Source organism: Cuculus canorus, chromosome 9 (genome assembly GCF_017976375.1).
Source record: "Cuculus canorus isolate bCucCan1 chromosome 9, bCucCan1.pri, whole genome shotgun sequence".
NCBI lineage: Eukaryota > Metazoa > Chordata > Aves > Cuculiformes > Cuculidae > Cuculus > Cuculus canorus.
Genome location: NC_071409.1, coordinates 25,797,159 through 25,820,175, shown reverse-complemented (window position 1 = coordinate 25,820,175; position 23,017 = coordinate 25,797,159). Strand labels below are relative to the sequence as shown.

The 23,017-nt window shown below is 50.9% G+C and overlaps 3 protein-coding genes across 6 annotated transcripts in view; 2 read left to right on the top strand and 1 right to left on the bottom strand.

Annotated features, from left to right (window-relative positions):
• The window catches only part of RNF13 (ring finger protein 13), a 30,971-nt gene extending 25,576 nt beyond the window's left edge, over positions 1-5,395 (top strand). For 2 of the 3 annotated variants that reach the window (XM_054074001.1, XM_054074002.1), the window contains one exon: positions 551-5,395. In XM_054074001.1, the coding sequence (XP_053929976.1) occupies positions 551-915 (365 nt within the window). In that variant the 3' untranslated portion in view covers positions 916-5,395. The remainder of the gene's footprint in view (positions 1-550) is intronic. The other variant, XR_008451159.1, reaches the window with a different exon arrangement.
• Positions 5,096-11,336, bottom strand: PFN2 (profilin 2). Of its 2 annotated transcripts, none has more exons than XM_054074004.1 (3): positions 11,019-11,336; positions 8,799-8,991; positions 5,096-6,831 (listed from the first exon to the last, which is right to left on the bottom strand). In XM_054074004.1, exons 1-3 carry the CDS (start codon positions 11,148-11,150, stop codon positions 6,734-6,736), a joined length of 423 nt encoding a protein of 140 aa, XP_053929979.1. In that variant the 5' UTR covers positions 11,151-11,336; the 3' UTR covers positions 5,096-6,733. The 2 variants fall into 2 exon arrangements, with proteins under 2 accessions (XP_053929979.1, XP_053929978.1); XM_054074003.1 differs by lacking the exon at positions 5,096-6,831 and adding an exon at positions 6,903-7,149 and having other exon boundaries at positions 11,019-11,329.
• A 56-nt stretch (positions 11,337-11,392) lies between these two features.
• LOC128852993 (uncharacterized) overlaps positions 11,393-23,017 on the top strand; it is a 63,239-nt gene continuing 51,614 nt past the window's right edge. The window contains exons 1-2 of the transcript XR_008451161.1: positions 11,393-11,928; positions 21,393-21,487. The gene's annotated coding sequence lies outside the window, so the exon portion shown is untranslated. The remainder of the gene's footprint in view (positions 11,929-21,392; positions 21,488-23,017) is intronic.

Below are 23,017 nucleotides of genomic sequence, written 5' to 3'. Positions count from 1 at the left end.
CCCTCCAGGGATGGGGACTCCACCACCTCCCTGGGAGCCTCTGCCAGGGCCTGAGAACCCTTACGGTAAAGGAATCCCTCCAAATACCCAACCTAAATCTCCCCTGGTGCCTCTTGAGGCCATGTCCCCTGGTCGTGTCACTGACTGCCAGGGAGAGGAGACCGACCCCCACCTCACTGCAACCTCCTTTCCCGTAGTTGTAAAGAGTGATAAGGTCTCCCCTCAGCCTCCTTTTTTGATGACCAAAACACAGCCTAAGGAGAATCCAGACACCTTGATGTGGTGTCCTGCACGGGGCCAGCTTCTTCTAAGGAAAACAGCCCTGCAGAAGCAAATGTAGACCTTGCCTGAGCAAAGCAATTTTTATCTTAGGAATGCAGGTGAACCATCTCTGTCATCTTGTTAATGGACAGACAGTCTGCATGGCAACAAACTTGTAACTGGAATTCTCTGTATTAGTTGAATTCTACTGCAAACAAACACAATGTAGATGGGTTCCTTGTCCTTTTCACTTCAGATAACAACCTACTCGTGTTGTGTTTTCTAACAGCTTATCACTGCAAGTGTGTGGACCCGTGGCTGACCAAAACAAAGAAGACGTGTCCTGTGTGTAAGCAGAAAGTGGTCCCTTCGCAGGGGGACTCTGACTCTGAAACAGACAGCAGTCAAGAGGAGAACGAAGTATCTGAAAATACTCCTTTGCTTAGACCGTTAGCCTCCGTTAGCACCCAGTCGTTTGGGGCTTTGTCAGAATCTCATTCCCACCAGAACATGACCGAGTCCTCAGAATACGAGGAAGATGACAATGACAATATCGATAGCAGTGATGCAGAAAACGGAGCGAATGAAGAAAGCGTAGTGGTTCAGCTACAGCCCAGTGATGAAAGGGAGTACAGAGTGGCAAACACTGTTTGAGACTACTAATGATGGCTAGAGTATGAACAAGAGCTCTTAAGGCTATACTTTACAAACTTCTACGTAGGGAATATATTTTAATCTGTAATCCATTTGGTTTCTTTAGTAGGAGCAGCAGTTCATGTAGTAGTACTATGGTTAAATCATTACAGATAGATTTCTTTTTGATTCAGGTATTCAGTCACACGTTCTGTCGTCTCAAAACGAACAGTTTAACTGGACTTCACAATGCTAACGAGTAATGTTAATAGTTTATATCGATAGAAATATCTCACAGGCTCTAAACGTGTCTTGTTGAAATGGGGTTTATCTGGAAGTAATCTTTTTCCATTTTGTAGCTACAACCGGGTCATACCCGTAGCAATATTTATTACACCTAGGGTTTGTGTTACCCCTTAAGCCCAACCGAAATGTATTTGCATGTTTGTGTAGAGTTTTCCCAAAAACTGTCAGCGCTACTGTAAGAAAAACGTGGAACGGGTCAATGTTCTGTGTGCTGGTGTATCGAAACGAAGCAGAAGAAACTCTGATCTCAAAGCAGTGATTCCAAATAATCCTTTGGAGTTTGGCACAGTAGCGGAGTTTAAGCAGTTCCATTGACTGATGGATAAGGAAACCTAGAATCTGTGTTTAATTCTGAGCAATTCCCAAGGTAAGGTCCGTGGTAAACACGTTCATTATCCCTACTTGCTACTGCGATGCAGCCTGGTTTCCAGTGCCGATGTGGGAGGGAGAGGGGGTAACTTCCGGTAAGTATTCCATCGCTCCTCAACTCACGTACCTCTTACTGAGGGCGTCTCCTGCTGCGTTAGCCACTCAACTGTGTACATAGAAAAATTGTTTTTTTCGAATACCTGATTTGAGAACAAGTGCTTAAAACTCTTTAACAGAACTCAGTGCTTACCAGTGTATGATGACAGAAGTCAGCGATATCTAATACCTCTCTAACTATGTAGAAAGTAAACACGTACATATAATCAAAATGCAGAGATCTTTTTTATATGGCCTTGAATAAGGAAAGCTTGAAAGAATGTTAATAAACATGTTTTCCACTTTAAGTATCAAAAGGGATTTACTGAGCTGCTGCATTACTTGTTCTTTCTCCTACATTTATTACTGATGTTTGCATATTTTTCAAGATCCAGAACGTGGAACTTTGAATCCTGTAGTAAGTACTGACCGGTGTTGCGTGAAGCACCGTAGTGCTCAGCACTGTGTGGCCTAGGCCTGAGCAAAAGGACCTGAAGGGGCTCCAGGAACGCTGGGGAGGGGCTTTTTCCAAGAGCCTGGAGTGACAGGATGAGGGGGAATGGCTTTAAATTGTAAGGGGGAAGAGTTAGATGAGACATGGGGAAGAAATGCTTTACAATGTCGGTGGTGAGGCCCTGGCCCAGGGAAGTGGTGGCTGCCCCATCCCTGGAGGGGTTCCAGGCCAGGTTGGATGGGGCTTGGAGCCCCTGATCCAGTGGGAGGTGTCCCTGCCCATAGTGGGGGTTGGAACTGGATGGGCTTTGAGGTCCATTCCAACCCAAACCATTCTGTGATTCTGTGATATTGATAATGTATATATCAACACGCGCAGGTCCTTGTCCTCCAGGCTGCTCCCCAACCACTCCTCTCCGAGCCTGGGGCGCTGCGTGGGGTCGTGACCCAAGTGCAGGAGTCCATGAAGCAGCAGTGTTCCCTCACCCTGTGCCAGGAACAGGTGGCTCCGGGGAATTTTTGCCTCTATGAAGGCTGTTGCTCTGACTTCAGCCTCGAGCTGTCTTCGAGGATAGGATGCTGGTGCTTTGAGGAGGTTCGTACTTGGTCGCTCTTTCAGAAGAGCTCTCTAATCAGCAGTTGTAATGTGTCTGAAGGGTTTGCCGGGACCTCTGGAGCATCTCTGCAGACAACAGCGCAGGTGTCATCGGCTGCTGTCACAAAAGTCTTTGTGTGACTTCACTGTGTGAATCGCTCCTTACAAATCAAGCTCAGCTCACACCAAACCGTTCATTACTTAACGAGGAAAAACTGCTTGGGAAAGGAGCCAGGAGAGATGGGGAATTGCATCTTGCCCTCAATCAGGAAGGTGAGCTTCCTTTTGTTGGGACTGAGGGGGAAGAACCCATTACAGAGCAGCCAGAAGGGAAGCGATGGATCTGACAAATAATTTTCTTGACAGGCCAGTGACCCAGGAAGGGGGGAAGGTTTAAACGCCAAACAACTCTCCTCACCTGCCTCGATATGAGGGGAGTTCCAGGGCCGGTGTTGGAACAAGCAGCACTAATGGGTACCTGCATGCAAAATCCTACAGTGACAATTAAAAATGGGCTGTCTAAAAATGCAGCGCTGTCAGCAGTCGGGAATAGTTGGATGTTTCCTCTACTGAATTCTAAAGAACACGTTCATTATAGAAGTACAAACCTCTGAAACACCAAGTAATAGGGGCTGGTATAATTAAAATCCGCCTATGAATTATTATGGTGCAGAAAATAAGCACCCTGGCAATTAACGTCATAAGGGTGTTTCAGAGAAAAGAATGGACTGGGTAGAATGGCCTGGAAGTTGGCAGCAAAGACTCGTGAAGCCCTGATGTTCTACACATAAAGGAATCATAGAATGGTTCGGGGTTGAAGGGACCTCAAAGCCCATCCAGTCCCACCCCTGCCATGGGCAGGGACACCTCCCGCTGGATCAGGAGCTCCAAGCCCCATCCAACCTGGCCTGGAACCCCTCCAGGTGGATTCTAACCAAGAGAAAGTTTACAGGTGCCACATGGACAAACCCTGCGGCCATCTGCGCCAGAGCAGGGACTGATCACAAAGGAATAGTGTGGTAACAAACGAAGACCAGGGCTGAATGTTACAGTACGTAAGGAACGGGATGAAAAATAGCTGGTGTGTGTTCCTAAGGGCTATTCCTGCCTCTGGGATGTCATTACAGTGAATTAGTTCCAGCTATGTGCTTATTAGGGACGGATACAGGCACATAAACTATCCTGCAGCCGGGCTGCGAGTGGGAAGTTGGGTTTAGGCTGAGTTCAGCCAGAGCAGGACAGGGATCCACATGTTTGTAGTTTTCTGGAGGAAGCTGGGTTTGCACCCTCTGTAGCAGCTGATGCTCCGTGTGAGCTTCTGTCTGTGCTGATGAGCATCACAAGTGGGGAGATGCAGTCGGAGTTGACTGCGTTGTGGGGAAGGGTTTTGGTCAGGCATGGAGCTCGTGACGGGGAGAGGGCGGGTGAGAGGACAAAGGCGTGTTCGTGGCTGTGCCCAAGCAGTGGATCCCCAGCGTTCCCAGCACCGAGACCACAGTGAAGATCAGCTGCCTTCAGCTGGGACTTGTCTGTCTCCCCCATCCCACGCTCCCACTGTTCACTGGTGTGTCTCACCCATTCCGAAGGCCCCCTTCCCAGCACCCATGTCTTCACTCGGGCTGCAGAAGCACCCAAAAGCGAGGTAGAATTCCAGGGTAATGGAGACTGTGGCTCTGCTCCTTCCTCATTCAAGGGTGGAGCGTATTGTTTCCCTAAGGAATAGACCACGTGGCAAGTCTCCTCTAGCTTCTGTTCAGGGACTGTCTGGGGTACGCACAGCGCAGGGGAACCCCTCTCTGTGGAGACTAAGTGCTAAGTGCAAGCAATGACCTCTTGATTTAGGAGGTGGCCTGGCCTTTGACCCAAGTGCTGTGATAAGAGAATCACAGAATGGGTTGGGTTGGAAGCAACCTCGAAATCCACCCATTCCCACCCCCTGCCATGGGCAGGGACACCTCCCACTGGATCAGGGGCCCCATCCAACCTGGCCTGGAACCCCTCCAGGGATGGGGCAGCCACCACTGCTCTGGGCAACCTGGGCCAGGGCCTCCCCACCCTCAGTGTGAAGAATTTCTTCCTAACGTCTAATCTAACCTTCCCCCTTCCAATTTAAAGTCATTTCCCCTCACTGTAGCACTACTGATCTTTGTGTAAAGCCCCTCCACAGCTTTCCCGGAGCTCCTTTCAGCACTGGAAGCTGCTCTAAGGTCTCCCCTGGAGCCTTCTCTTCTCCAACCTGAAGAACCCCAACTCTCCCAGCCTTTCATACTTCCACTGTCTCACCAACCTCTCCCCGGCCCTCGCGCTGTCGCCGTCCGCCAGACACAGAGGAAGAGCCTCAGAGGATTCCTAGAGGGGAAAAAAATTACCAGCAGCCCTGAGTTTGTTTGGTTGGAATAAATTTATTTCATCTGTCTGTAAACAAGGTGTTTTTTAATAGTTATGGCATTTTTTGAAATGCATATTAAATCAGATGAGTTAGACTGTATCCCAGATGTAACAAAGTGCAGGGAAAGAAATGGACAAATCAGCAACAAGAATTGTTTAAATCTGTACATTATCCACAAGGCCCAACAACAGAAGCAAGTACTAGAATGTCCCTAAAGCAGTGCCGTTCGAAAGAAACCCTCGCAGTCAGTTAAAATCCATCTCACAATAGCAACAGTTCATTTTTTTTTTTTTTTAAACAATAGTATGGCACAAAATACATATTGAAAAATTCATCACAAGACAGCCAAGTCAGTTATTCCAACCAATACCATCTCCCATTTATTCTCGTGCACAAAGCGCTGCGGTTCTCTGTGGTGGGACACACGGGGTGGTGCCGTGCCTCAACTGTGTGTGGTGACAGACATTGCGGGGGGCGCAAGGCCGAGCCCGCCCTGGTTTCTGCAGCAGGGGATGTGAGGGCCAAATGACGACTCCGAATTGGAAAGGGCGTCACCGCGTCAGCTTCGCGCTCAAACTGCCGACCCTCAGCCAAACGGCGGCTTCCAAGCAGCTGAGCTCTATACCAGTACGCAAGCTGGCAGAGAGACTGGCAGCAGTCGGAGCTCCTGATGTGGCTGAAGGCGGCAGTTCTCCGCAACGACGCTGTAGTTTCATCTTAAAAAGCAAAAACTAAGAAAAAAATGCCCCCCCACGACCTCCTCCGAGCTGCAAAGTAAAATTGGTCCTACGAGACTGAAACCAGACAGCCTCCAGCTGGTGGTGCTGGGACCGCAATGCCCGCGATGGCAGCCTTTTGCAATTCAACTACAAGAACAGGAGCTGGCAAAAAAAAAAAAACGTGCCTGAGCTATTGCAAGGATGGAATGTGTGGGGATCCGCTCGGGATGGTGGCTGTGCGGTCACGGGAGGAAGCGCATCTGTACCCTTTCCTAGTTTTGTGATTGCACTTGTTAACGCAGTCCGAGCTTCAGACACGGTGAAGGAAAAAGAAATGACTTAAGCCTACAGCAAAGTGCAACGACAAAACCAACATCACGTTAATAGCTTTTGAGTGGCAAATCGGTTAAACAAACCAGGCACTATAAAAAATGGGTGTAAGCCAACAAATGTGGGTTTAAAAAAACCAAGAGGGACAGAAGTCGAGATATGCATGCACTTTTTCCTCCCAACCGTGCTCTGTGAAAGGAAGACCAGCGAGCTGTGTAATCGCTCAAAGTGCTGAAGAGGCATTGATCAAATTAAGATTGTACAATCGGCACCTTGTTTAGTATTTACGTTGTTTTTTAGTTGTCAGTGTCACACTAATTGCTAAGACAAAGCAGAGCCTACACTTGGCGTGTTCCCCTCCCAAGCCTGTCACGGTATCATGCATATCGTCGTGGTGCAGCGGTGGTGCAGGAACGGGACTCGGTTACACAGAGCGGTTAACACAGAACTGGGCGAGGGGGAACTGGAATTATGACGTGAGGGAATGGGTAAATAAAAAACACAAACTACCACTACGGTCTGGTAGCACTGAACACAGCTGGGCGGTGGTGAAGAGCTGCTAGGTGGATGGGGAGAGGCTGCTTAGACGTCAGCCCGCCTCAGGTATAAAGCCAGTTCATATGCTTTCTTGTTGAGTGTCCCTCCGTGGACACCTTCCTTTCCCATGACTATAACCAATGCTGGAGTACACAAGGAAACAAAACAGAAATGAACAGAATTAAAGAGAAAAAAAAAAAAAATAACACCTTTCCCCACCGACAAAGGGATACAAAGGAGACACAGGTTCATACCCCATCACCCTGCATTGCTAGTAAAGTTTCCAGAATGTAAGGTTTAAAGCTCACCACCAGGAAAGTTTAATAGCAATCTTCCCCTAATACTTAACAGTCTGCCTAGCAACTAGAACCCAGAGTCTCTCAAGTATTTTGCCATTGAGTATGCCTTCTTATTCAATCCGCCTCCATGGACCCCTTCTTTGCCCATTACAAAGACCAAGACTGAAAGAGAAAAGAAAACAGTTTTAAAAAGAGCGTGTTAGACAAGGAAATAATGCAAGTTTTAGGCAGCGCAATAAACACACTCTAGTTCGAGATTTAGTATTAAATATTTGAGATTTAGCATTAAGCTAGTTTAACAGGAGTTTGGCGAAAACACATTTAGGCAGGGCTGGGAGAAGGCCCGAGTTATCCTCTGGGATGCTACATAACTGGGTAGGTTCACTGCTAAGGAAACGGCCACCACCGATCTCACACCAGTATCTCACCAGCACCCAGCCAGGAAACCCAGGCTACATCTTAAAAAAACAAGGGAGAAAAAGAAGTGTTGTCAGGGACAAAGGCAGCAGCATGTGCGGAGGAACTGTTACTCTGAAGAGCCAAAAAGGGAATTCTCTTACATTCCATCCACAGTGGTCACTGCCGGTGTGAGAACCAGGTGGTTGTCTTGATATGAGCACAAACCCCAGGGGTCACACCTAGGCTACAGCTTTTCATGCAACAACAAAGCTCTAAATCATGCGTTTGGCGTAGGACAAAACGCAGGGAAGGTGCTGACACTCTCTATTTCCACCATTCCGGTGAAGCATCCCAGTGGCCTCATGAATAAGAGCATGCCAAGGCTCCTCACCCAGCACCCACCACATCCCAGCTGCCAGCAGATGTCCCCAGCAGGTATGGACACAACAGACGCTCCGCTTCCAGGAGCAGCAATTGTTCCCCAAGCCAGGAATAGGGATGGGAAGCACTGCAGTCAGCCTGCCTACAGATGACCGTGCATCTCCATAGCGATCTGCTCACAAAGGCTCGAGGCAGACACTTCTCATGGGCATTCTGCTATGCGCTTGTTTCACTGCAGCACTGGGAGCTTTCCTCCTGGGTCACTGCCACCCACCTTCAGCCTACAGACACGTCTGGTTTTGGGTTTGGATTTATACTGATAAGCAAAAGTCCGTTGCCCACCAATTTGTTCCCCAGCCAAAAAATGCCAGGCTGGATGGGCTGAACTCTCAGCACACTACTCAGAGCCAGTGTGGGGAGCACATTTTTATATCCAAACTTAGTGCCTTCCTCACGGCTGGCTTTCCCAGGAGTTCCATGGGGAGCAAGGAGCAGGCGAACCAGCATAAAGCAGGTTTCTCATGAGACCAGACTGGATGGGCCTTTCTGCCTGCAGAGACCTCCCAGAGCCCAATGGCAGGGGCAGGAAGAGCGAGCATAGAACTGGTTTAAGAGGCAAGCAGGAGTAGCTCATACAAGGAATTCACATCTTTGTGGAATAAACTTTCTGTTGAGAAGTTTATAAGGAACAAGCTGCTCTCGCTACCAACCATCAATAGAGCCGTGCCCTGTACTTTAGACACCAAGATATCGTACACTTGGTGCGCGTACTCTGAGCCGCAGCCTGCTCCTTCCTGCTTCTCAGGGCTGTGGAACCATTTCACAGCCTGCAATCATGGGTGGGAACAGGGACAAGTGTGATTCCGGGCAGATATCTCGTTAGCTTGCCAGACCACTGCCACCCACGCCCTCACAGTGCCTCCGGAAATGAACCCTTTAACACAGGAGCCTGGTTTTCCTAATGGCTGGAGCCTGTACTTCAGGTCACGTTATTAATTCCCTGATCTGGGAGTGCGAAAACCCACGCTTACCTCGACCAGCTCTGCCTACAGCAACGTTGTACGTCGGCTCCCCGCCTTGGCTCTTTGTCCTGATGTCCATCGTGCAGTCGCCATCGACGTACAGGCTATCTCTGATCACGGAGCACTTCTTTGCACCAAGGGTCAGACCATTGGTGAAGAAACCCTCCCGGTCTTTTCCTACAATCATATCTATTTCTACTGGCTGTCAAAGAAAGAAGCTCAAAGTTAGCACGGCAGGGTTTTATTGCTCAATCCCTATGCAGAAAGCATCCTGCCTGGTGCTGCGAGGCTCAGACAGCGAAGTTCCCCTTGCTCCCACCAGGAAGGGCTCTGGAACACAGGGCTTTGTTAGCCCAGTCCCAACTCCGCTGCTGCCCTGAAACCTCTCAGAGCCTTCCAGGAGCTCGTCACAGAGCCAGGATCTGGCCCAGGTGGCCCCGCATGCTGAGTTTGGTGGAGTATGGATATGTGTGGAGGCTGGTGGGGTGAGGGTGTGGGTACATGTGGAGACTGGCAGGATGTGGATGTGGGGAGGCTGGTGAGGCACAGATGCGGTTGCATGTGGATGCTGGTGGACACACATGGAGGCTGGTGGGGTGCAGATGCATGCAGAACGTGGATGCGGGTGTGTGGGAAGGCTGGCAGGGCATGGATACAGGTGCGTGTGGAGGCTGGTGGATGCATGTTGGAGCTGGTGCGTGCAGATGTGCGTGGAGGCTGGTGGAGTGTGGATGCTGTTGGGGCATGGATGCGGGTGGACACATGTGAAGGCTGCTGGATGCATGTGGAGGCTGGTGGGGCATGGATGTGTGTGTAGGCCAGAGGAATACAGATGTGTGTGGAGGCTCCTGGAGCGTGGATGTGGTTGTGTGTGGAGGCTGGGGGAGCATAGGCATGAATGCCCACTAAGGCTGGTGAGGCCCAGAAGCATGTAGAGGCTGGCAGGCATGGATGCATGTGGAGGCTGACAGAGCGTGGATGTGGGTATGGGGGCTAGACACACACAGAGTCTAGTGGGGCACAGATGTGGGTGGAGGCTGCTGGAGTGTGGATGCGGATATGAAGGCCGGCACATGTGGAGGCTGGCAAGGTGCAGATGCGGGTGTGTGTGGAGTCCGGGGAAGCACGGATGCAGGTGGAGGCTGCTAGACACATGTGGAGGCTGGCAGGGTGAGGATATGGGCGTGTGTGAAAGCTGATGGAGTGCGGATGCAGGTACGGAGGCTGCCGGACACATGTGGAGGCTGGCTGGTGTGGGTAGAGGCTGATGGAGCATGGATGCGGCTGGAGGCTGGCAGGGCGCGGATGCGGGTGTGCGTGGAGGCCGGGGCAGCACGGCTGCGTGCGGGGGCGGCCGGAGCTCGGATGCGTGTGGGGGCTGCGGGCACTCGCGGAGGGGCCCTGGGAGGCCGCGGCCCGGCCCCGCCGCAGCCCATGGCGCCCGCGCCGCCATCGCCGCCGCCCAGGGGGAGCGCGGGGCGGGGCCGCGCGGCCTCAAAGTGCAGCGTCACGGCGGGCCCGGCCGCAAAATCACTGCTCGGCCCTGCGCGGGCCCTCGGAGCGGGGCGGGCCGGGGCGGCTCCCGGCGGGGCCGGGGCTGCAGGGGCGGCGGGGCCGGGGCCGGGCGGGTGGCACCGCGCCATCTTGGCGGGGACAAACATGGAGCCGGCGGCGCGCGGCGCGGCGCGCTGAAGGAAGGGGGGGGGGGGGAGCGGTATTCTCGAACGCCGCCTACGCCGACGGCGTAAGCCCGGCCGCAGCGCCGGGCCCGTCCGCGGGCGGCCGCTACGCCAGCCCCGCTGCGCACGCCCCGCGCGGCCGCTCCCGCTGCATCCCGTCCCGCAGCCTTTCCCACCGCATCCCGAGCGCTGCCGCATCGATGCGGCCCGTCTCGCCTCCCCGAGCCCCGATGCGGCCCGTCTCGCCTCCCCAAGCCCCGATGCGGCCCGTCCCGCCGCTCCGAGCCCCGATGCGGCCCGTCCCGCCTCCCCGAGCCCCGATGCAGTCCGTCCCGCCGCCCCGAGCCGCATCCCTCCCCGCCGCATCCCGCCCCGCGCGGCCTCTCCCGCCGCCCCGCGCCCCCCGCATCCTTTCCGCCCGCATCCTCCCCCGCCCCCGCCGCCGGGAGCCGCTTCCCCCTCGCCCCCCCCCACCCCATCCCGCCGCAGACAAAAAGGCTGCTCGGTGCCCCCCAAGGTGCCCCCGCGCCGCCGCCGCCGCCGCTCTCACCGTGATGCTCTGGAAGATGCCGCCGGCCGTGGCTGCCCAGACGTACTTGGCGTCGCAGTAGCCGACAATGGCGGCCTCCTGGCAGCAGCCATCGCACATCAGGTTGTCCACGTAGCTCTGCCAGCCGGCCATCTTCGCGCGGGCGGCGGGGGCGAGCGGGGCGGCGGCGGGCCGGGCGGCGGGCGGCGGGGCTGGGCGCGGCGGTCCCGTCCCTCTCTCTCTCTCTCTCTCTTCTCTCCTCTCCTCTCTCCCTCCTCTCGACGGCGGAGCGGAGCCGAGCGCTGCGGCGAGCGGCCCAGCCCTCCGCGCTGCCGGCGCCGAGGGGCGGGGGGAGGCGGGGCGGGCACCGGGACACGCCCCCGCCCGCACCGCCCCCCGCGCCTCCGCCGGGACCGGGGTCGGGGGAACCGGCCCGCGGGGAGGGGGCAGCGGTGGCTGCACCGGTTCGAGCGCTCCCGATTTGAGCTTTCACTGCACCGGTTCGTGCACCCCCTGCACCGATTCGAGCTCTCCCTGCACCGATTCGAGCTCTCCCTGCACCGATTCGAGCTCTCCCTGCACCGGTTCGAGCCCTCCCGCTGCGCCGGTTCAAGCCCTCCTTGCTCCGGTTCGTGCACCCCCTGCACCGTTTCGAACTCTCCTTGCACCGGTTAGTGCGTCCTCTTAACCGATTCGAGCGCTCCCTACACCGATTTGAGCTGTCTCTGCACCGGTTCGTGCGTCCCCTGCACCGGTTCGAGCTCTCCTTGCACTGCTTCGTGCACCCCCTGCACCGATTCGAGCGCTCCCCACACCGATTTGAGCTCTCCTCGCTCCGATTCGAATGCTCCCTGCACCGATTTGAATTCTCCCCGCTCCGGTTCGTGCACCCCCGCTGCTCCGATCCCGGTGCGGCCAGGGCTGGCTAGGGGTGAGTACCGGCACCGTGCACCTTCTCCCACCTTCATGACACCGGGCAGCTCCAAACGGTGCTCCTGCACCCTGGGAATCCCACTGGTCCCCATCACTGGACGCGTGGACGCTGCTGGGGTGAGCCCGCTGTTGTTCCGGGCTGATCCCATGAGCCCGTCCCGCTGAGCTGTGCCAAGGTTTGGTCCCACGGGAGATGGTGCTGGCTCGGTGGGAGCCATTTGGTTCTGTTCTGGTGCCTTTGGTGTCCGCTGTGGTATGCGCCGGTGGTGATGCTGCTGGTTGTTGGCCATGCTCGCTGCCTTGTGGCCTGGATGAGCTTGACCCGCGTCCTGGGCGAGATGGACCCATGTCTGCGATGAGCTGGACCAGTGCCTGTGGCCAGGGGGACGCATGTCCCTGGCGAGATGGGTCTGTGTCCTGGGCAAGGTAGACCCACATTCATGGAGAGCTGGACCCATGTCTGTGCCGAGCTGGACCAGTGTCCTCAGCAAACTGGGCTGGTATCCACAGCAGGCTGGACTTGCATCCTGGTGAGGTGGACCAGTGTCTGCAGCCAGTGGGATGTGTGTCCCTGGTGAGATGCGCCCACGTTCTGGGCGAGCTGGGTCCATGTCCTGGGCAAGCTGGACCCCCATCCATGGAGAGCAGGACCCGTGTCCTCGTCGAGCTGGGCCAATGTCCTTGGCCAGCTGGGCTGGTGTTTGCAGCAAGCTGGACCGATCTCCTGTCAACGGAGTAAGGCTATTCGTGTGCCGTGTCGCTGGTGCCGGGTTGAGCTGGTGGGCACCCCATCCTTCATAGTAGCGCCTGTTATAATTTATTTCTATATTGTTTTGTAACTGGTGATTTTGGTTTTCACTCTTCCAGGTTCCACCAAGTTTGGGTTGAAATGATGTAGTTTCTGTGTTCCTTTGTAGGAGATCCAGGCCTGATCCCTGATCCCAGTATTTTGCTGCATTGGTGTTTGGCTGCTTGCAGGACTGTCCCACTGCACATTGCAGGCGTGTTGCTGTGTTTTAGGGCAATGGCTTGGTCTTGCTCAACTTTGGGTGGCTGGAGAAATTTGAGCAGGGCAGTTTTGCCTTACTTGCTATCTGTTGTGATTCCCTGGGAAACGGAGACAGGCGGGATTGTGAAGTGGCTGTCTGTCTAATTAACTTTGAAGCTTTAGTTCAAGAAGTTAGACCTTAGATCAGAGTAAGCCAAGGCACGGAATACAATAATTGAATGGGCCTTTTCCTGAGATTATATCCCCCAGGAAGAATCCTCTCCTGGTGTTTGTAATGAATATCCCTACAGCGCGCTTCAGGGTGTGCCGTATCCTTTCAAAGCCTGGCTGAGTTCAAGTGGTGTTCAGACACTTAGCAGAGATGGTGTAGATTACTAGACACTTACAAAAGAGTTTATTTGCATGTTTTAGCTTAAATCCACGAGTATTTTCTCTGTTTTATCTTCACGGTGCCTTTCCCCCTCTAAATTTGGACAGCACCAGAGCTTTGCTTTATCCTTTTCCAGCCAGCGGTGTATTAGGTTGGACTCGATGATTTCAGAGTTCTTTTCCAACCTGGTGATTCTATGATTCTATTCTATAATTCTATGTATACCAAAAACGTCCTTGTGTCATCGTATCATAAAGGCTTCAAATTTGCTTTCAGCTTTTCAAAAGCTGAACTTTTTATGAAGTTTAGCTTGTCTTCATCATCCTCTGTCTGCAGATTCTTTCCATGGGAAGGAGGAAAAGTCCTCTTCTGTCTGAAGTTGCTATTGAGGGTTCCTTCTCTTAATCCTCTTCTGTAGGAGACCCTGGTTTCACACTATTACTCGCACAGAATGCAATGCATCCATTGTAAATGAACGAGAGGCTGATGGGTTCATTATTTTTAGAGTTCAACCGAAATGCATTTGGATTTCATGTGTGCGTGGTTTGGATGTTTTGTTGGTTTTGCAAGTTGCAATCAGGATTCCAAATTGTTTCACTTTAGTAAGTGGATTTAATAAATATAGAGGCAGACATCACCCTGAACCCAGCAGCAGGCCTTGGGAATTTCAGAGCTGCCTGTTTGCTGGCGTCATCATCCTTTGATAATGAGAGATGGGCTCTACGTGGTCAGTGGGCCACGTGGTCCAGGTGTGGAGCTATCGCCCAGAAGAACCTGTGGGTTTCCAGGGCTTAAGCCACCCACTGCGATGCCTCTTGCCTGGAAGTGTCTTACCTTCCTACATGCACCCTTCTGTGCCTTTGTCCATCCCTTCTGCCCTAGAACCATGCATTTCCCAATCTTCACACCTAATGTCCAGCCCCGGGAGGTGGAGACCCAATGGCCGCTGCCAGCGAGGAGCTGGGCTGAGCCTGGGGAACGTTGGTGCTTCAGCAGTGGCTGATGTGGTACGCGAGGCACGGGGTTCCCGGGACTCCAGAGCCTGCCAGTCGAAAGTTGAAAGTTGCTTTGCCTCTTTGGTGAACCAAACGCTTCACCTGGTGTCCAAGAATACAGAGTGGCTCCGGTGAGATGACAGCCGCTTTGCATTTTTCCAATAGCTGCACAAGCCTGAGGATCAGCAGCGTGAGTGCTGTTTGATGAACAGATTGTGTTAGCAATACAGGGACTACGTGGTCTGCTTCTGTAGAATCGTGGAATCATGGAGTACTTTGGGTTGGAATGGACTTTAAAGATCATCTCATTCCAATCCCCCTGCCATGGGCAGGGACACCTCCTGCTGGCCCAAGGCCCATCCAACCTGGCCTTGAACACCTCCAGGGATGGGGCAGCCATGGCTTCCCTGGGCACCCTGGGCCAGGGCCTCCCCACTCTCATAGTGAAGAAATTCCTCCTTATGTCCAGTCTAAATCTGCCCCTCTCCAGTTTATCCCCATTGCCCCTCGTCCTATCCCCACAAGCCTTTGTGAACAGTCCCTCTCCAGTTTTCTTGTAGCCCCTTCAGGTACTGGAAGGTCACTATAAGGTCTCCCCTGAGCCTTCTCTTCTCCAGGCTGAACAACCCCAACTCTCTCAGCCTGTCCTCATAGGGAAGGTGCTCCAGCCCTCGGATCATCTTTGTGGTCTCCTCTGGACCCATTCCAACAGCTCCATCTCCTTCTTTTAGTGGGGCTTCCAGAACTGGACAAAATATTCCAGATGAGGTTTTAATAGTTTAAGTAGCAAATTTTAATGGTTTAAGTAGGAAATAACTGCATGGAAGTCTGGGATCTCCTCAACAGAAATGGATGGAAGAGCAGAGGATTTGCCACCTGCTCAGTAGCTCAGCTTTTAGTTGTGTTATTTGTGAAGTAACTGTAGTCATATATTTAGAAAGTGAAGTCTAAACTGGGTTACCGTTATTTAATGTTATGAGACTACCAAGCAGCTTCTGTAATTTGCAGATTCAGCAGTCACCGGTGCTTTTGTAAAAATCATAATCCATAAATTCCACTTCCACTATGAGGTGCCTCGTTGTGTTCTGTGTTACACAATCATTACAATGCTATTTGTACGGACACTGCTGCAACTGCACCTCGCAGACCGTTTTAAGAAAACGAGGGTGTGCTCTGTGTGCTAAAACTGTAAGAAAAAGCTGTTCCAGGTTGTTTCTTTTCTTTTTCTTGTAACGAGTCTGAATTGGAATCCGAAACATTTGTTAAATGAAGGATTTATACATAAACAAAAATATTGTTGTTAAAATTGACAGATGCAGTGGGCTGTGTTAGCATCGGTGCCTGGATGGATGTGTGAAACGGTGCTGTCTGAGCATCACGTGTGTGATAAGTAGTTGCTAAATTGTGATTTCTTGTATCTCATCTGAAGTTCTGTGTCCAGTTCTGGAATCCTCAACATAAGAAGGACACTGAGCTGTTGGAACAGGTCCAGAGGAGGGCTACTAAGATGATCCGAGGGCTGGAGCAGCTCCCGTGTGAGGACAGGCTGAGAGAGTTGGGATTGTTCAGCCTGGAGAAGAGAAGGCTGTGGGGAGACCTTATAGCGACTTTCCAGTACCTGAAGGAGCTACAAGAAAGCTGGAGAGGGACTCTTTGCAAAGGCCTGGAGTGATAGGACGAGAGGCAATGGGTGTAAACTGGAGAGAGGCAGATTTAGACTGGATATAAGGAAGAATTTCTTCATGATAAGGGTGGGGAGGCCCTGGCCCAGGGTGTCCAGAGCAGTGGTGGCTGCCCCATCCCTGGAGGGGTTCCAGGCCAGGTTGGATGGGACTTGGAGCCCCTGATCCAGTGGGAGGTGTCCCTGCCCATGGCAGGGGGTGTGGAACTAAATGATCTTTAAGGTCCCTTCCAACCCAAACTATTCTATGGTTCTGTGATTTTAGTCTGCATTCTGCCTGGTCGCTCTTCTTCCAAATACCTTTGGAAGGTATTTGCACTCTACAGCCACAGGCTGGTTTTTTTATGAAGCTTGACTCAATTATTAGTTTTCTTCTGCTTCAGTTCAGAACTTTGTCTGAAATTTTTGTTGGATCACATCTAAGAAAAACAGTCATTTGAAAGAATTCTAAAGTACCAACAGTGCTTAGCCAGCGGGTGCTATTTATAGCTTTGGGAGAAACTTGGCTGGTTTTATATCAGTAACAGAGAAGTTGAAACTGGCCAAAAACTTGAAGGAGGGTGTATATTTTGTCAGTAAAATAACTTGTGGTTTTCTCTCAGACTTTGTTCCTACCAGAGCTGCCTCTGTGATCAAAATGGTTGGACAGCCAGAAGTGAGATTTCTTATCATGCCCCAGTTTCTTCCTGCTTTCCACCAAACTGGCCCATTTGGAGACAACTTTAACCAGCATTTATGTGTGGACAGGAAGGGCAGTTGGCCATCGACAGAACGCAGCTTGGCTTCTTGTTGGAAATCCCACTTTAGTGAGACAAAGCAGACTGGATGCATTGCGTTGCCGCTGCTGATGCCCCTTTCAGGTACTGGAAGGTCGCTATAAGGTCTCCTGGCAACCTTCCCTTGTCCAGACTGAACAACCCCAACTCCCTCAGCCTGTCCTTGTATGGGAGGGGATAACTTGACGCACTGGAGGGAAGGTGGAGGTGTCTTCAATCCAGGCTCTTTTGTTTGTTTTATTTTCTCCAAGCTCGGTGGTGACTCATTCCATATCTTTGGTAACTGATTATTTCAGTAGGTGAAAGGGTGCATAGAAGTTAATCTGAAAAGTGAAAGTTAATCTGAAAAGTGAAAACTAAGACTAAGAAATGTGGTATGGGAGTTGGAGAAGCACAAAGGTAGAGGGAGAGAAGGCAGAAAGGGGGAGAGGATCCAGAGGAGGGCTGCAAAGATGATCCGAGAGCTGGAGCACATCCCCTACAAGGACAGGCTGAGAGGGTTGGGGTTGTTTAGCCTGGAGAGGAGAAGGCTCTGAGGAGACCTTATAGCGACCTTCCAGTACCTGAAGGGGCTACAGGAAAGCTTTTGCAAAGGCTTATAGTGATGGGATGAGGGGAAATGGGTATAAACTGGAGAGGAGCAGATTTAGAGTAGACATAAGGAGGAATTTCTTCACGCTGAGGGTGGGGAGGTCCTGGCCCAGGTTTCCCAGGGAAGCTGTGGCTGCCCCATCCCTGGAGGTGTTCCAGGCCAGGTTGGATGGGCCTTGGGCAGCCTGAGCCAGTGGGAGGTGTCCCTGCCCAGGGTGGGCAGAGGACTTGGAACTGGATGGGCTTTCAGGTCTCTTCCAACCCAAACTATTCTATGGTTCTGTGAAATTGGAGCAGAGCGAGCGTGGGCTCTCGACACCGTCACTCTTTTACAGATATCTGTGCAGTGTAGTTCCACAAGAGCAGCGTTATTGCTTCATGAAGTCTGTGTCTCTGAGCAGACTTCACGGAGCGATGATGTTAGATGTAAAAGAACAAGTTAACTTTTCCTGGCCTTATCTGGTTTTCTTCTCCTTCTCAAAGCTGACTGGTATAATTTGACCCATCTAACAGCCAGCCTGTGTTTTTGCACTGTGGCAGCACACGTTTGGAGCAAACCCAGCCGTGCTCGGTGGTGCCCTGCGGGAACGGCCGGGCTCTCCCGCTGAGCACACGCCAGGTCAGCAGCATCTGCCTGGCAGGCTGCGTGCGGATGTGCCGCAGTCGGTCTCCAGCTCCTGGCTGCCCACCCGAGTCCTGCTTGTTGAACTGCCAAGCCTTTATGTTTTTCTAGCTTCCACTTTCTTTAGGTGCTCAGTTTTGCACCGCTTTCTGCTGCTTGTTCAGTCTGCCACGTGGTTTCGCCAGAGAACTCCAAAGCTTTGTTCGGGATGTTATTTCTTTCATTAAGCTTTCCCTCAGTGACAGTATCTGCAGATACCTTTGTCTGGGTGATATTTCGTCCTCTGATCACTAATAATTTTGCTCTTTCTGCTTGTTTTATGTTAAAAGTCTGAAGGATCTTTGGATCACAGATACATAAATTTATCTGTCATATATAATTTCTGCTTGAAATATTTACTGTCAGCCAAAGCATTTAATAATAATTCTGAAGTATAAAAAGCTATGTTTTCCCAGAGAAATTTTACAGTTCCAAACTTATCACTCTCTGTAGAATTAAAATCATAGAATCATAGAATGGTTTGGGTTGGAAGGGACCTTAAAGACCATCCAGTTCCAACCCCTGCCATGGGCAGGGACACCTTCAACTAAATCAGGTTAAAATGTGGTTAAACTTAATCCACTCTTCAGGTATTTTCAGTAATTTTTTTTGGCACAGGGTACCTACTACTGAATGCTGCTACAGTAAATTCCTTTCCGGAACTGAAACAGCGATCTGATTTACATGCTGCTTTAAGGAATGCAGCTGGTGTCATAAAACATTTTCCACTGAAAGAAAAGAGAATGTGGCTGGGGGCCAGACACCCTCAAAAATGGAATTTGAGTGCTTAAATCCAAAGTTTCAGTTCTGAAGTCATCCTGAAGCCTGCTTTGTTTCTGGCTGACCCAGAGGGAAGCAGTCCCGCGGGCGCAGAGCTTGGGGTGAGGTCTGTGGCTCTCACAGCTGCTGTGGGGCAGCCCTGTGGCTCTGGAGATGGAGGTGCGGGATGTCTACCCCACAGACACCGGAGGCAGCTCTCCTCTGGCTTGGTTTCTTGGGGGGAAGGTCCTGGAGGCGGCTTTTTGGGAATGGCTCGCAAGCATCAGCATCCTCCTTGCAAAATGGGGAGACATCTGGTTCTGCGGGGAGTCCGGGTGCTGTTGCCCTTTCCACTTGACTCTTGGCAAGAAATGGGAAGCCTGGGATCCAAATACCTTCTTTTCCTGAAAAGTTACAGTTTTTCCACTTGCCACTCGCAGCAACTGGCTTTTGGGAGGAGCGTGCCACCATCCCACCATGGGTCCGAAAGGAAGAGTAGTGAGAAACATTGCGGTGATGGTGAGGGAGCACGGCTGAGGAGGGGGGCGGTGGGACGTGTGTGGCTTCACAGGCTCTCAGTGATGCAGGCGTGTATTTTGAGCACTTTGTCCCTCTCCATGTCCCTCTGCCATGTTCTCTGTTCGGTCCAAGATACAGCAACTTCAAAATGAAGCCCTTATAGACTCTAACAGTAATTCCAACCGACTTTTTGTCGTCTGTGTGTGGCAGCTGTGAGATGCTAGGATCCTGCTGCTTGGTAGTTTTATGAGCGTGTTTGCCATTTCTGGACTGCAGATCTTTCAGGAGCTTCCAAGACCCTGGCACTAGATGGAGCTTTAATCTACTTGCACTTAGAAGTCTATTAAGTTTAACCACAAGTTAAAAATAAGGAAGAACAAATGAAGATATGCGTGCCTGCTGCTACATTGACGGTGCCTTTTCCCCCTTTTTTTAGCAGAGTGGTGTAAATTATAATTTAATTTAAATTTAAATGAAAATTACAATATTGCCGCAGAGTCTCCTTGATCTGGCAGGTGCTTTATAATCACTAGCACCCTTTAACGTATTCTCAGACTCGTGGGAGAAGTTGCTGTAACATAGATGCTGAAAATGTGCCGCACATTTAAGGTAATACCAAGGCTGTGCTGAATAACAGGGATGCCTTTTTCTCTTTCAGGGTGGGGTGAGGGTGACCAAGCCTTCTGTTTGCTCTGCTCATTCGTTTGCATTTTCACTTCATGCTACCAAAGCAAACAATTCAGAATCATCTGTTATCAGTCATTTAATTTTTTTTTCCTCCATGTGTTACTCTTGAAAATATCGAACAAATAGAAACAAATAAAACCCAGCTTTGAAATGGCAGTGTTTAATACTTCTCATTTAGCAGGCACCGTGTCTCACAGGCTGCGCGGCACCTACCAGAAATCTAAGGCCACCTCTGCCTCCCACAGAAGGAACTGGAAGTAGATTTCGTTTTGTTCTTGGGTGCCTGTGTTCTTATCAGCAAGAGTTTGGTGAAAACTATAGAATCATAGAATAGTTTGGGTTGGAAGGGACCTTAAAGATCACCCAGTTCCACCCCCTGCCATGGGCAGGGACACCTCCCACTGGACCAGGCTGCCCAAGGCTCCATCCAACCTGGCCTTGAACCCCTCCAAGGATGGAGCAGCCACAGCTTCCCTGGGCAACCTGGACGAGGGCTTCCCCACCCTCATCGTGAAGAAATTCCTCTGAATCATAATATCCATATGAATCAATGGAAATTTGGTGCTTAAGTATCTTTTAAGATTTGTTCTACTCAGAATACTCTACTCAGAATGAACCTTACTGTTTGCAGCCATCAGGGTAATGAAATCAAGCAAGGAAGCAGCAAATGTGCTCGTACCTTGTTGGTGTAAACCCAAAGTCATAGAGCAGCCTTGTGTGGAGTGAATCTGGAGTGGCGCGTGTTCACATACTCTAGGAAGCTCTGCCTTCCTGATAATTACTAGTTATTATTAAAATTGGATTCCTTCAATGTTTTATTTATCTGCTGTAGCAGATGCTTTTTGGGTTGAGTGCATCAGATGCCGGAGGAGAACGTGGTCTACAAGCGCTGCTTCCAAACCAGTTGTATGGAGTTCCTCCCTTTGTTGCGTTGGTAGTGTGGGAGGAGAGCAGCACTGCACAGGAGGAGTGGAAAGGGCAAACAGAGAGTGTCCTTTAGCCACCCAGGGCCTGAATCTGATTGTGTATCGTTCCTTATGACGGTATCACTCCTCATCTCTAAATGATTCCTGGTTCAACAGCGTTAGGTCCGTAGTAACTGTGGCAACCCAAACCATAGAAAGCAGCTTATGCCCTAAAGCTGAGGTCACTTCTGTGTGTTAATGAAGTGGTTTTTTACCTCCCAGCTAAGCAATGTTAATTGGCCAAGAAAAGAAAGCAAAACAACTGTTCTTTGATTACGACAGTGCTTTGATGTTTGTATTTTACCCTGACCTAATCTCAGCGATAGGAAAAAAGCAGAAGCTGGGAAATGAAGTGATGACATTGAAAGCAAATTTTGCCATGAAAGCACGGAATATTTTTTTTGTTGCTTCACTACAACATCTGACCTTGAATTTCAATCTTCTTACAGGCCTATCTTTTCAGAGACTTTGCTTTGACGGAGGCTCCTTTGGAGGAGGGTATGAATAGGAAGAGCAGGGCGCACGGGAGTCCTCAGCAAGGCAGGTAATTGTTTGCAGTACGTGCTTAGGCACGACCTGCATTTTGTCATTGTGTTCTCTTCTCACCTTCTTTTGGATATGTGAAGAAAGGGTTTTTTTGCTTCTTTAAATAATCCTGCTATTTACCTCGGGAATGCCTGTGGCACTCAGTCTGTGACATTCGAGGAAAGCTTTTGGATATCTCGCACACAGACTTTGCAGGTTTATTCTATCATTTACCATCGCACTGGGTCTTAGTCACCCTGCAGCCTCCCAGTGAAACAGGACTTCAATTCCTATCATTAAAAAACCCCACTTATTAATTTAAAAAAGAAACATGTTCAACCGTTTTGATTCATCTTCATTTCTCTTCAGGGACCAAATGAGGGCACGAGCTGAAATCTTTTGTCTCTATCCCAGCTGACTATTACGAGGGGAGCAGGAAATAATTTTGTCACGTTATTCCTCTCTGGAAGAGCCAAAAGCACATCTTGAATAGGAGACGAATAGGCACTAAACAGGCACTAGGCTGCTCTGCAGCGTTAAGACTGATGTGCTTCCCAGTGTATTCAGAAGATCTTTTTCTTTTCTAGATCTCTGGAGACCGTAAGCTCAGAAACACGGACATTTGTGAGTTTAGGCAGTTGGTAAGCAGGGATGTTCGAACTCTGAGTCCCTGAAGCGGCTGGATCCTTCTAAAAGCTGTTGTGAGAAGGAGGACGTTTGACTCCAGAGCGAGCCTGGTCCTCCAGCCTCCCATTGCTCTTCTCTCTGTGGCAGTCGATTTGTCTCTCTTTCTTCCTGGGTCGTGTTCCACTTGTGCTCGAGTTGGTTTCCAGAAGTGCTGGTGTGACAGTCTGCCAGGAGCACAGCAAGCCCTGCGTTGTGGGTACCTCCCAGCCTGACCTTTTGTACTGAGCCAGCGACCATTGCTGGGCAGCGTTGCATCGGCAAAGCTTTCTCCACTTAGTAGCAGAACGTGGCTGCTTTTAGCAATTTACTGGCCAAACTTAGGTGTGTTCTACTAGCACACGGAATTGCAGGGTTGTAGTAGTCATCCCGTGCAGTTGTGGGAGGTCCCTCTGGGTTTTCTTGGGCTGGGTTGTTTGGGGGACGGGAGTTGGTGGGCTGTGCCTCTGCTCTCCTCTCCTCCCACGGCTTTCCTGGTGCCTCTTTCTGCTACATGACATGCCTGCTTTTGCCTGCTCCCACGTGAATGTAATATCAGATTCAGGGCGGAGGCGCAGGAGGGCAGCAGCTCTTTTATTCTTTAAAGGCCGTTTGTAAAGATAAAGGGCTAAAAACTGGTTACTCGGGCGTATGTTTTCTGGTGGTATCAAACTAAACCCATTTTAATAATTACATTTTCCCCGTATTTCCTTTACACGCCATTTTTCACAGACCACACAGCAGTATTAACTCTCTGCTATTGCAATGTATTCCTAATACGGTGAAGCATCTGAGTTGTATGGGGTAAAGCTGATGCTGAGAAGCTGTTGTGTTTCTGCCTTGAACTCCATGTTGCTGTGATTACTTTATCTTGACTGTAGAACAT